Genomic DNA, 16,899 nt, shown 5'->3' on the forward strand with positions numbered 1-16,899 from the left:
CCAGTCAGATCAGCAGCTACGTTAGATTCTCAAAGAGTGACGAACCCTATTGTGAACTGTACATGCAAGGGAACTAAGTTGCATGCTCCTTATGAGAATCTAACTAATGCCTGATGATCTGAGGTGGAACAGTTTCATCCTGAAACCATACCATCCCCCAACTGCTGTCCGTGGAAAAACTGTCTTCTGCAAAAATGGTCCCTGAGGCCAAAAAGGTTGGGGACTGCTGGCCTAGAGAGAGTAGATGTGACAGGTAAAAAATTAGATCATGTGTAACAACTAGTGAAAGTATACCAGGGTTATTCAATCAAGATTTCCATGTACCTCAAGTATATAATGACTAAATTTTTAATTATTTATATCCAAAGGAAACCCTTTATAACCCTCATAAGCCTAATCATTTTATTCTAAAATTGCATAGTCAAATATTTTAACCTATTCAAGGGTTTAGTTCTTGTTATCACTTGCTTGAGAAATAGAACACATTTCATAGAAATTAAACACTCTGAATTTAGCATTTCCACTAATATGAGTATGAGGAAATTCAGAAAGAGGAAGAGATAATGAGACATCTTTCACTTACTATTCTGATTTTGTTCTTCATAAAACGTTTTGTGAAGTTAATATTCCACAAAATCATTCAGTATTAGAGTTCAAATCATGCAGTAATTGGATATTTTAAACATGTACTTCAACTAAGCCTAAGCCAAATATCAGTGAAGCAAATTACATGCAAAACACATATTTTAAAGCTATGCTTATGATAGAAGGCGCTCCAGCTACCAACTTATTTTGATAGTGTGAATTGAGAGAGTCATGGAGTCAGAAGATAGCCACGTTTCAGATGGTCAATTACCTCCACCACCACCAGGTGGCCTAAGTGAGGGTAGTTAGGCTGTGGCCTGCTGAGCACAAAACATCACTCTTAGAGAAGGGTTGGGGATTTATATCACATAGTAGGCCCTTAGTAACCATTTTATTCAATCAATGTGTTGTAAGACAAGGAAAAGCCATTATTCCCTCAACATGTGTAGGATTACACCAGGTCAAGATTGGTCCACTCAGCTACTACCCCATTTCTTTGCTTCCATTTAGGAGAAAACGTATCTCCTCTCATTTTCTCTTGAACCAGTCAGGCTTTCACATGCGCCACTTCAAAACAACTATTTTCAAAGTACGAATGATTTTCATATTGCTAAATTTAATAACCATTTCCCATTTCTCATCTTTCCTGACCTTTCAGCAGCATCTGATACAACTACTCACCTCCTCCTTGAAATGCTTTATCCACTTGGCTTCTAGAAGTATTACTACCTTCCTTCCTCCTACCTCATTGGCCATCCCTGCTCAGTCTCCTTTCCTAATTCCTCCTCTTCCTCTTAATCTTTTAATGTTGGAGCACCTGAAAACTCAGTCCTCAGACCTCTCCTCCATTCACACTCTTCTCTAATCTCATTTAAAAGACATCACAAACTCAACATATCTAAAGCAAACTTGTGATCAACCCTCACTGACATGCCCCCCATCTTGCTCCTCCTGTAGACTCCCCCATCTTAGTTAATGCTAATGACATCCTCTGAGTTGCTTAGGACAAAAACTTAGATTTATCCTTGACTCCTATTTCTCTCATACCTTATATCCAATCAGCAAGCAAATTCTGTTGCCTTTACCTTCAAAATATATCCAAAAAATCTGACTACTTCTCATTACCTCCACTGCTACCACGCTCTCCAAGTCACCATCCATTCTTGCCTGGATTACTGCAATGACCTCATAGAGAGTTTTCTTTCTTACACATTTGCCTCATCATAGTCTTTTCTTATCTCAACAAGGTAGCCAAAGTAATGCAGTTAAAATGTGAGTTCATACCATTCCTTGCTTGAAACCCTCCAATGGCTTCTCATCTCACTCAGAGTAGCCAAGAGGTTGTATTTGACTTTGTTATCTCTTACCTTTTCTCTTATATACTCCCATCCCACTCCCCACTTGTTCTGCTCCAGCCACACTGGATCCTTCGTTATTCTGAAACATGCCAGGTATGTTCCCACCTTAGGACATTTGTACCTATTATTTTTTTTATTGAGACAGGCCACTTAATTAAAATAAGTCCAAATGTGACAAATGGTAACATTCATTTTAAATAAAACCTACAGTCATGACTTGACTTCTCCAAATATACGTTCTCTCAGGTAGTCCATCCGAGCATCCTTTGTTGACAGTGCCATAGAGTTCCATTCGAACTGAGAAATCTGTAAAATAAATAATGTAGTTTGAATGAAAGTTTTAAAGCAACAACAAAAAACATTGAGGAAGACATATAAGCACTACTGATCAAAGCTGTAGGAATCCTACGAAATTAGTTTATGTAAGGATAGCCTGTGAACCCTTATTGGAAGTCAAGTGGGTCCTTCTGACATTGCATAGAAGACTTTTTTCTGCTCCTTTCATCCTCCTTTTCCTACAATGCCAATGATGGACATTTTTTCCTACATAGTCTTCTATATTCATACACTAGTTGTTTCCTCTGATAACTCTATCCATCTCTACAGTGCCTCTCTCTTTTATAAGATATAGAAATCATAAGATATAGATATTCTAAAGACAATAAAATAAATGGCAACTTTTATTTATTTTTATGAGACAGGGTCTTGCTCTGTCACCCAGGCTGGAGTGCAGTGGGACAATCACGGCTCACTGCAGCCTCAATCTCCTAAGATCAAGCAATCTTCCCACCTCAGCCACCCAAGTAGCCACAGGGATGAGCTATTGCACCTGGCCTGTTTGAGGGATACATTTTACAAAACATATTTTAAAAGGTAATTCTGGAACTTTCACATGAAAAGGAAGCACATGTACAGCTAGTGTCTCTGGACTTTTTAGAGGCTGAATTACATGAATATTTCATACCTGAATTACACGATACCCCAGAATTTCCAAATGTCGTTTTTTCATAGCAGATTTTCCTTTCATGTGAGGGATATTTCTACAAAATGATTTTGAATCCAAAAATTCCAAAGCAATCCTACATAAGATAAAAAATATTTACTTCAAAATAAGAAACTGAATAATTACAAGCTTTTCAGAAACAAGACTGCATCTTTATAAACTAACAAAAGCCAATGAATATAAATGAGTATATCCAGTTATGTTTCTACTAAGAAATTAGTAATTAATGACAAACCTATTTAGTTACACAAAATAATTGTAAATATCTGTCTGCTTTCATCCATTTTTTTTGTCCAATATATATTTACACATGCCTACTATACATAAGCCACTGTGAGGGGTACAAAGATGAAGTGACATAGCTTATAGTCTAACAGAGAACACATGATGCATAGTAAGTTACTGTAATGCAGTGTAGGAAGTGGCTAAGTGCTATGAGAAAAGTAGAGAGGTATGGGAGCACAAAAGAAGATACTATTTTACTTCTAGTTGAGGACAATTCTTTTAGTACTTTAATTAGGGAGATTGCTAGGCTTTGGACAGAAGAAAGCAGAACATTAAAGCAGAAGGGACAGAAAAAGCAAAGTTACAAAGGTGGAATGCATGACATACAAGGAACAGATTCCACTACCTTCAATCTTTGATCATTGACTTCAGTATAGTACTCCAAATTTAACATTTAGATATTAATACAATCTAAAACTAAGGGACAAATTACCTTTCAGCCCCTGGTGGCAGCCTTGATCCAACTATTTCAGTATTTGATTCCCAGGGCATTTCTGGTAGCTGTCCCAATGCTATATTATGGCTTCCATATGGAAGAGGTTTTTTTCTTTTATCCAAGATACACTCAAAATCTTAAGGAAGCATAGAAATTGGCAGTATGAATTAGGTAAAGTCTTACAGATAAAAGTTTTAAGACATATTTGAAATATATATGCATATATTTGTACACAAACACACTCACAAAAGAATGATGAACCTCTCAAATTATCCAAGTAATTTTTATAAGATCTGGTCCAATGGCACCTCTCTTTGGGAATCAATCAATAAAAAAATCAACCAGAAGAATTACAAAACAGTATTAAGTACCAGGATACATTTAGCACTGGGCTAGGCCAAATCACATTAAAGAGTTTTAATCTCTTTAAGGCACTTGCTTACATTTGGAGGAAGCTAAACCAACTCATCTGAAAATTAATAAAGAAAAAGATTCAAGCATTTATCCTGTCTTTCCTACATGAATTGTACATAAGGGTAACTAAAGAGTTGATATGGGAAAGTCCTTTTTAGACAAATTACAGCTAATAAATGTAGAAGGCATGATAGATGTAGAATATCGCTACTTTACCACCCCTCTGAATGATGGATTTAGGCAATGAGTGATCATTAATAACTGCTAAAATCAGCAGGTGAAAAGCTGACAGGGGAACTTTCTGTTGAATGAATCAGCTGACAACATACAAACCCACTAATGAGTCTTAATATATAAAAGACAACCAGGCCAGGCACAGTGGCTCACACCTGTAATCCCAGCATTTTGGGAGGCCGAGGCAGGCAGAGTGCTTGAGCTCAGGAGTTCCAGACCAGCCTGGGTAACATGGCAAAACCCAGTCTCTACAAAAAATTTAAAAGATAAGCCAGGTGTAGTGGCAGCTGGTCAGACTGAGGAGGCTGAGGTGGGAGGATCCCTTGAACCTAGGATGTCAAGGCTGCAGTGAGCCGTGCTTATGCCACTGCACCTCAGCCTGGGCAACAGAGCCAGACTCTGTCTCCCCCCAAAAAAAAGAAAAGAAAGAAAAAGAAAAAGAAACCAGCCTTGTGTGCCTCCTGATAGGAAGAAATAAGAAGTACAAACCACTTACGAAGTTTTTGGCCAAAAAGAAAAACCTTAAAAAAACCCTAAAATCTAATCAAGTCTCTAGATATCACTAATGGTTTACAGCAAACCCAGGTTTACAGTAAAAACATTAAAAACTGTTAGATGGCATATTAAATGTTATCACAGAGTTGCAATTAGAAAAGTTTGAAATGTGGGAAAAAAAACTTATTCTCAATTAAATTTTAAGTTAAAAAAAGGAGAAGTAGGAAAGGAAAGGTTGAACCAAAAACTGCAAACCAACGAAGTGGAATGTTAAGATCCCAATTTGAACAAATAAACTGTAAAATAAACATAAAAGACACTTAAAACAGGAAAAGCAAAGGTATAGGGGTGGAGTGCATGAGACGTATGAGGAATAGATTTCACTATCTTCAGTCTTTCATCACTGAGTTCATTATAGTACACCAAATCTAACATTTTGATAAAATGTTAAATTTTATCTAAAATTTCCCATATCTCTCTACTTATGTTAAATTTCACATACTGCTCTACATTTCTTAAAAAATATTAAATTATTATTAATGGTTATAGGATGATAAAGATGATATTGTTATGTTTTAAAAGTCATTCTTATCTTTTAGATATACATCCTGAAATGATGTCTGTGATTTGAAAAGAATCAGATGGAACTCTGGTGAAAAACTAAGGCACTGAACCATCTTTAAGTTAATTATGAAACATGAAATACATAGCTTGAGAATGAATTCTAGAGCCAGAATGCCAAGCTCAAATCCTGGCTCTGTCATTTGCCAGGTATATAACCTTGGGCAATCAATAATGTTTGTGGGCTTCAGTCTCCTCATCTGTAAATAATTTACATACTTCATAGGGATATAATTTTACTATATGCATAGACACACACAAGTACTTATAAAGTACTTAAAACAGTGTCTAACACATAATAAGCAATATATAAAGATATATCTGTAATTGTTGTTATTTGAAATTGCAGCATTGTTTGACAGATGGACATACCAGCAAAAAAATCTTACAGATCGATCAAATCATAGCATACTCAACGAAATATGCAGTAACTAAAAAAGATGTTGTAAAAGCATATCTGTTGGCATAGAAAAATATTCACAACATATAAAGGTATAAACTTCTATGAACTGAATGTGTCCCCCAAAATTCATATGTTGAAACATAATCATCAATGTGTTAAAAATAATAGTGGGACCTTAGGCCAGGCGTGGTATCTCACACCTGTTATCCTAGCATTTTGGGAGGCAGAGGCAGGAGGACTGCTTGAGCTCAGGAGTTTAAGACCAGCCTGTGCAACATGGTGAAACCCCATCTCTACAAAAAAATACAAAAATTAGCCTGGTGTCGTGGTGTGTGCCTGTAGACCCAGCTACTCAGGAGGCTGAGGTGGGAGAATCACTTGAGCTCTGGAAGCAGAGGATGCAATGCACTGTGATCATGCCACTGCACTCCTGCACTGCACTCCAACCTGGGTGACAGAACAAGACCCTTTTTCAAAAAAAAAAAAAAGAGGCAGCACCTTTAGGAGATGATTAAGTCATGAAGGCAGAGCCCTCATTAATGAGATTAGTGACCCTATAAATGAGCATCCTTTGCCTTCCTATACCTTCTGCCATGGGAGGACACAGCATTGAAAGAACCATCTTGGAAGCAGAGGCCAGGTCCTCACTAGATACCAAACCTGTTGGTATCTCAAGCTTGGAATTCCTAGCCTCCAGAATTTCTGTTGTTTATAAATTAACCAGTCTCAGGTATTTTGTTGTAACAGCAGAAAAGGACTAAAACACAAACACTACAGAAGAAAACAATTTTTGTCTTTTTCTTCTTTAAGTTAGGAAAACAGACACCAAAAGCAAACAGTGGCTATATCATGGGTAATTTTTCTTTTTTGTTATCTTCCTTTTCTAGTTTTTCTATGCTAAGCATGTCTTGTGTAATTTTTTTAGGAGATGGGGTTATATTCATATTGTTCTGAAGAAAAAAAGAACAATTTTAAAAAGAGATGGCATCTCACTATATTGCCCAGGCTGGTATCAAACTTCTGGGCTCAAGTGATCCTCCTACCTCTGTCTTTCAAAGTAGCTAGGATTACAGGCTTGCACTACCATGCCCAGCTTCAATGTTTGTTTCTTGTTTTGTTTTGTTTTTGTTTTAGAGACACAGTCTTGCTCTGTCACTCAGGCTAGAGTGCAGTAGAGTGACTATAACTCACTGTAGACTCCAATTCCTGGGTTCAAGAGATCCTCCCACCTCAGCCTCCTAATGGGACTACAGGGGCATGCCACTATGCCTGCTAATTATTTATTTATTTATTTAGAGACAGGGTCTCACTGTATTGCCCAGGCTGGTCTCAAACTCCTGAGCAATGGGACTAGAGGGGCATACCACCATGCCTGTTATTTATTTTGTTTATGTATGTATTTATTTATTTAGAGATAGGGTTTCAATATATTGCCCAGGCTGGTCTCAAACTCCTGAGCTCAAGCCGTCCTTCCACCTCAGCCTCCCAAAGTGCAGAGACTATGTGTATGAGCATGAGCCACTGTGCCCAGCCAATTTATGGATTTTTGTCACTCATACCCAACTCAATCCTGATTAATATAAAATCAAAGGAAACTTGTGTTTTGTAACACAAGATGAGAGTATTAATGATTATCTAGTTCACCTTCCTGCCCAGTATAAAAATCACACACATCTATCATCTGAATATTCAGCCTCTGCCTCAATATTACTTCTTCAGAAAGCAGCCAATAATTCTCCTTATACCAAGTTAAATCAGCTTTCTCTCATTTTTACCATTTTGTTCATCTTTGAGATAGAAATACCTAGTTCTCTACTTAACAATCCTTCAAACATTTTAAAAGATTATGGTCCCCATAAGACTTCTATTTTTCAGACTAAACATCCTTTTTTTTTTTTTTTTTTCCCAAGTAAGATTTACTGGGCTGGGCACAGTGGCTCACACCTGTAATCCCAACACTCTGGGAGGCTGAGCTGAGGCAGGAGGATCGCTTGAGCCCAGGAGTTTGAGACCAGCCTGGGCAACATAGTGAGACCCTGTCTCTATAAAAAAATTAAAGTAAAAATAAATGTATTGAGCACTTACTATGTTCTAAGGATAGTGTTAAATGCTTCACATGTAATATCTCAGTTAATCCTATCAAGTAGGCATTATTATCCCCATTTCACTGATGAAGAAGCTAACAAGGTTCGGAAGAACTTGCTCAAGGATTGAAATCCATGCAATCCTAGTCTTCTCTAGTTCTAAGATATGATTAGACAAGATCCTTCACTATCTGTCCTCCTTTGTTTCTAGACCCTACATGTCACTGTCTCTTAAAAAGGACAACATGAAAAAAAAAAAATACAATATTAAGATGTCTGAAAAATAGAATACAATGGGATTACCAACTTTGTTATTATTATTAACAATATAGTTTAAATAGTATTTGATTTTTGGCTACCATTTACGCTGTTAGTTTATACCAGTTTATAATCCTTTTAAATATCCTGTATATATGCAGAGGTTTTCTAAACCTAAATTTAGAAAGTTTATGTTAATTATCTTAAAATTTTATCTTTTTCATTTAAGATCACCATTTGAATATAGCAATATCTTTGAAAAATTTATATTGCCATCAACATAAGCTAGTCCACTAGCTTTATGTAATCCACAATTCAATTAGAATGCATTCTACAACTAGACCAGTTGAGAAACAAGGTTAATCAAGTTAACATCATGCACAGTATCTTTGGAAATCTTCATTCAGGCTGATAATCCAACTTAGTTTTTCAGATGAACTTAAAACAATGAAACAGAGATTAAAGAGTCATTTCCCTTGTTTTCACACACCGAATGGAGAGGACAGAATCTTTTGAAGATACAGAAACGTTCAGTGAATCTGAATCTGGGTTTTATTTAGAATTGGTGGAGGACTGACCCTAACTTTTTTTTTTTTTTCCTAAAGAACAGAAAATGCTCCTGGTTATCAACAATGAGCCATGCAAACTTGAGGATTTATTCTATTGTTCTTTCTACCTCTGTTTGGAAATTTTAATAATAACAACTTGAAAAAAAATCAAAAAACTTTTAAAAATTCCAACTGATGATTCTATTTATATTAGTTTGATTTTCTGAAAGTAACTAATAACCTACCAATAACTTACCTACTGTGTGGTAATAAGGCGTAAGAACCGAGGCTTTTACACAATTGATTCCTCCTAGTACCTCTGTTAACATTTTATAAATCTGCTGTTGTGCTCCACTCATGCCGCCAATACCTTTATAAAATATAAATAATTAGTCTACTTAATCTTTTTTTTTTTTTTTTTGAGATGGAGTTTTCGCTCTTGTTGCCCAGGGTGGAATGCAATGGCACGATCTCGGCTCACTGCAACCTCCATCTCCCCAGTTTAAGCGATTCTCCTGCCTCAGCCTCCCGGGTAGCTGGGATTACAAGTGTGCACCCCCACGCCCAGCTAATTTTGTATTTTTAGTAGAGACGGGGTTTCTCCATGTTGTTGGTCAGGCTGGTCTCGAACTCCTGACCTCAGTTGATCTGCCAGCCTTTCAACCTCCCAAAGTGCTGGGGTTACAGGCATGAGCTACCGCACCCAGCCTTAATCAGTTATTTAATGAAAATCATTCCAATTCTACAAATTGAAAAATAAAGATTAATATTTCCAATAAGAGCTTCAATGTAATCTCTTATGTAATGACACTAAATTCAATACAAATTCTTTGCTCTCAACTGAAAGAGGGTTATGTCCCAAATATTAAGAAATTCTTGCCGGGCGCGGTGGCTCAAGCCTGTAATCCCAGCACTTTGGGAGGCCAAGACGGGCGGATCACGAGGTCAGGAGATCGAGACCATCCTGGCTAACACGGTGAAACCCCGTCTCTACTAAAAAAATACAAAAAACTAGCCAGGCGAGGTGGCGGGCACCTGTAGTCCCAGCTACTCTGGAGGCTGAGGCAGGAGAATGGCGTAAACCCGGGAGGCGGAGCTTGCAGTGAGCTGAGATCCGGCCACTGCACTCCAGCCCGGGTGACAGAGTGAGACTCCGTCTCAAAAAAAAAAAAAAAAAAAAAAAGAAATTCTTATAATGTTTCATCTACAATATCGCATATAAAATATTAAACAGGTCATGGCACTCTTGGGAAGGCTCATGTCATGTTTAAGTATAACAAGATTAACAATGTACTATAGAATAATTTACTTTAGAATTAAACTTTGCTATCTGACTAAAAGAAAACTCAAACCTTTATTATATTGTTGACAGAAGCGGTCATGAAACCATGGAATCTGAAACTCAGGGCATTCCAAGCAGATTGATCTATTTAACTCCATAAGATGAAACTGGACTCTTGCACTTAGAGATGAAGATAAAACTGAAATTAATAAAACACTAATGAATTTTGAGAGCTGAGACCTAGGAAAGACAACCCATTTTTTTCACATTCATTTATCCCCACTATTACTAGATGCTTTTATTCTAACAGTATTTAGAACTGTTTACATTTCTAATTTACAAATGTATGCTTTATATTTTTAAATTATTACATTCAGTGACATGATTAGGACCAACTCCTACACTGTTCTCATTAATCATGAATGTTAAAAGTACATTTGAAAAATACTCCTGGCAGGGCGCGGTGGCTCACACCTGTAATCCCAACACTTTGAGAGGCTGAGGTGGGTGGATCACCTGAGTTCAGGAGTTCAAGACCAGCCTGACCAACATGGAGAAACCCCATCTCTACTAAAAATACAAAATTAGCCGGGCATGGTGGCGCATGCCTGTAATCCCAGCTACTCAGGAGGCCAAGGCAGGAGAATTGCTTGAATCCAGAAGGTGGAGGTTTCGGGTAGCCGAGATCATGCCATTGCACTCCAGCCTAGGCAACAAGCGCAAAACTCCATCTCAAAAAAAAAAAAAAAAAATACTCCCAAGAATTTTCATTCACCTAATATTCCATACTTAGGATTTTATCCTAAGGAAACAATGATTCATGTAAAACAATTCATTACTTACAATGATGAGGAATTGGAAACAATCTATAAGATGACAAATTTTATTATATCCATATAATGGGACATTATGTAGCCAATAAAAAAAGACATAAAAAATATTTAATAACATGGAAAATTGCTCAAAATATAGTTAGATGGAAAAAGGCAGCATACAAAAGTGAACATATAAATAATCCAAATTTTGTTTTAAAATTCATATAGGGGCCAGGCATGGGGGCTCATACCTGTAATCCCACCACTTTGTGAGGCCAAAGTGGACAGATCACTTGAGGTCAGGAGTTCAACACCAACCTGGCCAACATGGTGAAACCTCGTCTCTACTGCAAATAGAAAAATTAGCCAGGCATAGTGGCACCTACTTATAATCCCAGCTACTCAAGAGGCTGAAGCAGGAGAATCAATCACTTGAAATGGGAAGGCAGAGGTTGCCGTGAGCTAAGTTTGAGCCACTGCACTCCAGCCTGAGAAACACAGCAAGACTCCATCTCAAAAAAAAAAAAAAAAAGAAAAAGAAAAAGAAAGTAAGAAATGTAAAATAAAATAAAATTCATACAGGGGCTGGGTACAGTGGCTCATGCCTGTAATCCCGACACTTTGGGAGGCCGAGGCAAGAGGATTGCTTGAGGCCAGGAGTTAAGAGACCAGCCTGGGCAACATAGCAAAACTCTGTCTCAAAATACAAAAATAAAAAATTTAACAAATTAAAATTAAATACAGGCTGGGTGTGGGGGTTCACACATCTGGGAGGCCAAGGAGGGAGAATCACTTGAGCTCAAGAGTTTGACACCAGCCTGGGCAATAAAGTGAGATCCCAGCTATTAAAAAAAAAAAAAAAAATTAGCTGGGCATGGTGACACACGCCTGTGGTCCCAGCTACTCGGAAGGCTGAGGTGGGAGGATCACTTGATCCTGAAGTCCAAGGCTTCAGTGAGCTATAACTGCACCACTGCACTCCAGCCTGGGCAACAGAGTGAGACCCTGTCTCAAAACAAAACAAAAAAACACAAATACATAAACATTCACACAAGAAAAGGAGAAAGACAGAAAAGAAATACCCCAAAACATTAAAAGTGGTAGTTTTACTTGTTAGTAAGATGAGTAATTTTTTATTTTCTATTTTATTCCTGTGTTTTCCAAATTTCTACAATAAGCATGAATACTATTAGAAACAGAAAAAAGTTATTAACATTAAAATTCTTCAGTATAGGTAGACCTGAGACTTGGATATAAAGTACAACAGACAAATAAATTAAAACGTAGATACATACTTTCAAGTTGAGAATCCAATCTAGCTAAGAATTCGATGTTAAAAATTGACTTTAGCAGATCTTCTGGAAAATATTGAAGTGTGGCCAAAGAGAAACCAAGACACACTAACATAAGAGGATCCAATATACCTAAAAGGAAATTAAGATTTTTTTAAAGGTATAGCTGCCTCACTTATATATAAATTTATAATTTATTCAGGCAAAGCTAGGTTTAAAAAAAAAAAAATGATACACAGCCTTGACAAAACTAATCTATACTGTTACAAGACAGGATAATGTAAGTGGTTACCTTTGGGTGGGGACCAAGTAGGAAAAGGGGACAAGAGGAGAAGGGTACTGTGATAATACTCTGTGTCTTACCCTCAGTACTGATTCCCTGGGTGATTCAATTTGAATAAATTAATACTATTATACTAAAGTTATATGAACATTTGTTATTACACTTTAGTAAGAAGTTTTTAAAATAGCCTTGGAAAAAGAATCCAAAACAAAAGGACAGTGCTGCATATAAAAAGAAGTGATCCCGGTATTGGTGATAATAATACAATAGTGTTCAGAATATGTTACATACCATTCTAAACACTTTGGATATACTAACTCATTTATATCTTATATCAGTAGAAACAATTATCTCTGTTTTATAAAGAAGCGTTAGGAAGCACAGAGAGGTTAAATGACTTGCCCAAGATCACAGAGTTGGCAAGCGGAGAGTAGGATTTAGCCCAGAATGTCCAGCTCTGGAGCCTGGATTATTATACTATGCTGCTCTCTGGGGATCTCAGATCTCCAAGCAGAGTGTACACATGTTTGAGGCTTAGGTCTTGCCTAGCACCTCCTCCTTTAGTTGTCACCCAGCAGCATGGCAGATGTCCCACAGTATCAGGCTTCAACTATTTACCTAATTTGCCTCATCCAAGAGACATTTCTAATGTGAGGGAAAGGGCCACCTAAAATGCCTGATTGGCATCAATATTCTTACTAAGGACAGAATAGACAATATTAAATCTTTCCTTTTCAATTTTTTACTGAGTTTATTTAATAAAGCAAGACCAGGTCATAACAGTGATGATCTCCACCAGCAAAACTAATCTGTCAAAATTTGTCTTTACTCAAAACAATGAAAATTATTACTCCATTAGCTATTTAAAATTTTACTTATAAAGTTCCCTAGGAATTTTTTAAACTTTCTCTGATTAAGTTTTAAAAACTCAAAGCTGTACTTCTCAATCTTTCTTCCCTTATACTCTTTAGCAACAAAAATTTCTAATTTCTAAGATTATTTGGAGAATATGGGAAGAGACGTACCTTTATTTCCTTCTGGTTGTTGACACATGACTGAACAACCAGGAGAATATACTCTCAATTTAAAGGCTCATCTTTCTACATATAGTTGTGTTACTAAAAAGGGGTATAAATGTACGCCACACATGAAACACATTCATATACACGTATACGTATACATATACATATACATATATATATACATATACATATCCCAGCCTCATGTTGTAGGCTGTGACACAGTAGTATCAGACATGGTTAGATGCTATCTGGCCCACAGATCCCACAAAAATGTAGCAAAGTCCATTAGCATGATGCAGACACAATTAATATATTCATACTTGTTTCACACCAGCTTCACCAGAGGTCTAAAAGTCTATATAAATCCCTAATGTAGAGCCTAACATGGTATGCTGGATATGGAAGCTCTCAGTATCTGTTGCTTGGTAGATAACTGGGTAATTTTTACTCTCCAGGCAGAACAAAAAGATCTGAGGAAACCAGTCTCTGGCTGTCTCTCCAAACTTATCTCCTACCAACTTGGTCTCTCTCATCCACTCCTGCCACACTGAATTCACTGTTCCTGGAAAAAAACAAACATGCTCTCACCTGAGGGCCCTTTCCACTTCCCTTTCTTTCGTCCTGGGACTCTCTTCCCTATCTACTGACATGGATCACTCCCTTACTTCATTTAATCCATGGTTAAATGACATCTCAGAGAGGCAGTCCCTGAATCCCTTATCCAAAATTTACTCCATCTCACACTTAGCATGATGCTCCAGCCTATACACTTACCCTGCTCTAATGTTCTTGAAGGTACTTATCACCATCTGACCTTAGAGGCTTGTTTATTGTTTATGTCAATCTCCCCCTACCAGAAAGTAAACTCCATGATGGTAGTTTATCTGTTTTTACTCTCTCCTGTATCTCCAGTGCCTAGAAGAATACCTGACAGTACGTACATGGAAAGTGTTGAGTGAAAAGGAATGGCTACTGAGCATTTCTCCTCTAAAGCTTCTATATCATACTGACAAGTACATAGTGTGAGTCTGAGAAGAAAAGTCTCATAAAGCTCTACTCCTTTAAGGTCAAACTATTCCAAACACAACTCAGACCCAAAATAAAAATGAAAAGGAAAAAGAAAAAGTAATTTCCTGTCTCTGCTATCCTCACATATTGCTTCTGCTAAGGCTAACAGCAGGAAGGACTATTTCTATTCTACTTTTTTCTAGTACTGAAATACTATCAAAAGACTTTTCTGGCCAGGTGTGGTGGCTCATGCCTGTAATCCCAGCACTTGGGTGGCACAATTTATAATAAATGGCCAGTCATTTTATAGAAATAAATATCAAGCAAAAAAGATGGAGGAAAATACGTAACTACTCAATGTTGGTTGTTCAAAAAAATATATAGTCAGGCACTGTGGCTCACGTCAATAATCCCAGCACTTTGGGAGGCTGAGGTGGGTGGATCACCTGAAGTCGGGAGTTCCAGACCAGCCTGACCAACATGGAGAAACCCCGTCTCTACTAAAAATACAAAATTCGCCATGTGTGGTGGAGCATGCCTGTAATCCCAGCTACTCAGGAGGCTGTGGCAGGAGAATTGCTTGAACCCAGGAGGCGGAAGTTGCAGTGAGCCGAGATCACGCCATTGCACTCCAGCCTGGGTAACAAAAGCAAAACTCTGTCTCAAAAAAAGAAAAAAGTTATACAAGATAATTTGGTGACTATTGGGAAAATTTGATTACAGACTAGGTAGTAGATGGTACTTGTTCATTTTCTTTAGTAATAGTAATGATACCAGTATTGTTGTAGTTACATAGGAGAATGTCCTTATAACCTGAAGTACATAGAGCTGACAACTGGAAGGTTCATCATATGCATACATACTTGTGCATATACACAGAGCAAATGTGGCAAATGTTAATCAATATTCAATCACAATTGTGGGTCTACAGTTTATTATACAGATGTTTGTTATATTGTTCAATTTTTCTGTATATTTGAAAACCTGGATAGCAAAAAGTTAAGAAAAAAACAAAAAACCAAGTCAATGCCAAGAAAAGAAAAAAGGGAAACAAAATTCTAGACTATAAGAGACTGAAGAGATAACAACCAAACACAATGATTGAATACTGGGTCCAAAACAACTACTCTAAAATGTATTTTGGGAACACTTAGGGAGACTGAAACATGAACTGTGTATTAGTTATTAGGGAATTATGATTAAGTTTCTTAGTGTGTCAACAGTATTGCGGTGGTATAGAAGAATGTCATTATTCTTAGGAGATGTATGCTAAAGTAATTAGGGGTGGAGGGTCACAATGCCTACAACTTTGAAATAGCTCAGAAAAAAATAAGAGAGTCAGAGAAACAAACAGATAAGCAAATACTGTAAAATGTTAACATTATTGAATAATACAGTGAGTATGTACGTGTTCTTTGTTTAATTCTTTATACAAGTTTGACATTTTTCATAATTAAAATGGATACAAAGTTTTTTTAGGGCCAGGAGCAGTGGCTCATACCTGTAATCCCAACATTTTGGGAGGCCTTGGCAGGTGGATCACCTGAGGTCAGGAGTTCCAGGCCACCCTGGCCAACATGGTGAAACCCTGTCTGTACTAAAAATGCAAAAAATTAGCCGGGTGTGGTGGCGCATGCTTATAGTCCAAGCTACTGGGGTGACTGAGGCAGGAGAATCACTTGAACCCAGGAGACAGGTTGCAGTGAGCCGAGATCGTGCCACTGCACTCCAGCCTGGGTGACAGAGCAAGACTCTGTCTCAAAAACAAACAAACAAAAAAGCTTTTTTTAAGTAGAGAATTCATGGCTATTATGGTTACCCTTTAAATGAGGGACATCTCCTAGCTCAGCAGCAACAGGTAACCTCTGACTTATTCACTCAGTGTATTACTAAACAATATACCTACCTAAATAAGAATTAAGATGTTGCACGCAAGTTCCAAAAAATTCATCCCTTTGAGGTGGATCATAGTTCAAAGTGCTGAATGGAAGAATAATAGCAAGGATTGTAAAAGGATGGATCTGTATAAAAAGAACAAAAAATTTATAGTTTAAACTTTAGGAAAATAAGACAAAATTTTAACCTAATTATTTTTTAGGAGAAATCTTTTCCCATCATCACTACAGTTAAATAATAAATGTATCACTCTGCTTATTAATTTTTCCATCCTGCTATAATTTATTTAACCCCACCTACAATTATTAATAACTCCAAAAGTGTTAATGTAACAAAAAAGAAGTAAATCAGACAATCTACAAATTTATTTTGTTAGGTATAAAATTCTGTTCTGGCTGGCAGTGGTGGCTCATGCCTATCATCTCAACACTTTGGATGGCTGAGGTGGGAGGACTGCTTGAGGCCAGGAGTTTGAGATTAGTCAGAGCAATATAGTGAGACCCTGTCTGTATTTAAATTTAAAGTAAATAAATAAATTCGGTTTCAGAATTCATTAGTCACTAAATTGAATAGGAAA

At 37.1% G+C, this 16,899-nt stretch overlaps 1 protein-coding gene across 6 annotated transcripts in view; it reads right to left on the minus strand.

Moving 5' to 3' along the window:
- FASTKD1 (FAST kinase domains 1) overlaps positions 1-16,899 on the minus strand; it is a 69,516-nt gene that overhangs the window by 19,362 nt on the left and 33,255 nt on the right. For 3 of the 6 annotated variants that reach the window (XM_023189687.1, XM_023189689.1, XM_023189684.1), the window contains 7 exons: positions 16,333-16,447; positions 12,117-12,245; positions 10,077-10,205; positions 8,981-9,094; positions 3,665-3,803; positions 2,908-3,022; positions 961-2,249 (listed from right to left, as the gene is read on the minus strand). In XM_023189687.1, coding sequence (XP_023045455.1) covers positions 2,154-2,249; positions 2,908-3,022; positions 3,665-3,803; positions 8,981-9,094; positions 10,077-10,205; positions 12,117-12,245; positions 16,333-16,447 — 837 coding nt within the window. In that variant the 3' untranslated portion in view covers positions 961-2,153. Of the gene's footprint in view, positions 1-960; positions 2,250-2,907; positions 3,023-3,664; positions 3,804-8,980; positions 9,095-10,076; positions 10,206-12,116; positions 12,246-16,332; positions 16,448-16,899 lie in introns of those variants that run through there. The other 3 variants (XM_023189685.1, XM_023189686.1, XM_023189688.1) reach the window with 2 other exon arrangements.

This window comes from Piliocolobus tephrosceles, chromosome 11, assembly GCF_002776525.5.
Source record: "Piliocolobus tephrosceles isolate RC106 chromosome 11, ASM277652v3, whole genome shotgun sequence".
Lineage (NCBI taxonomy): Eukaryota > Metazoa > Chordata > Mammalia > Primates > Cercopithecidae > Piliocolobus > Piliocolobus tephrosceles.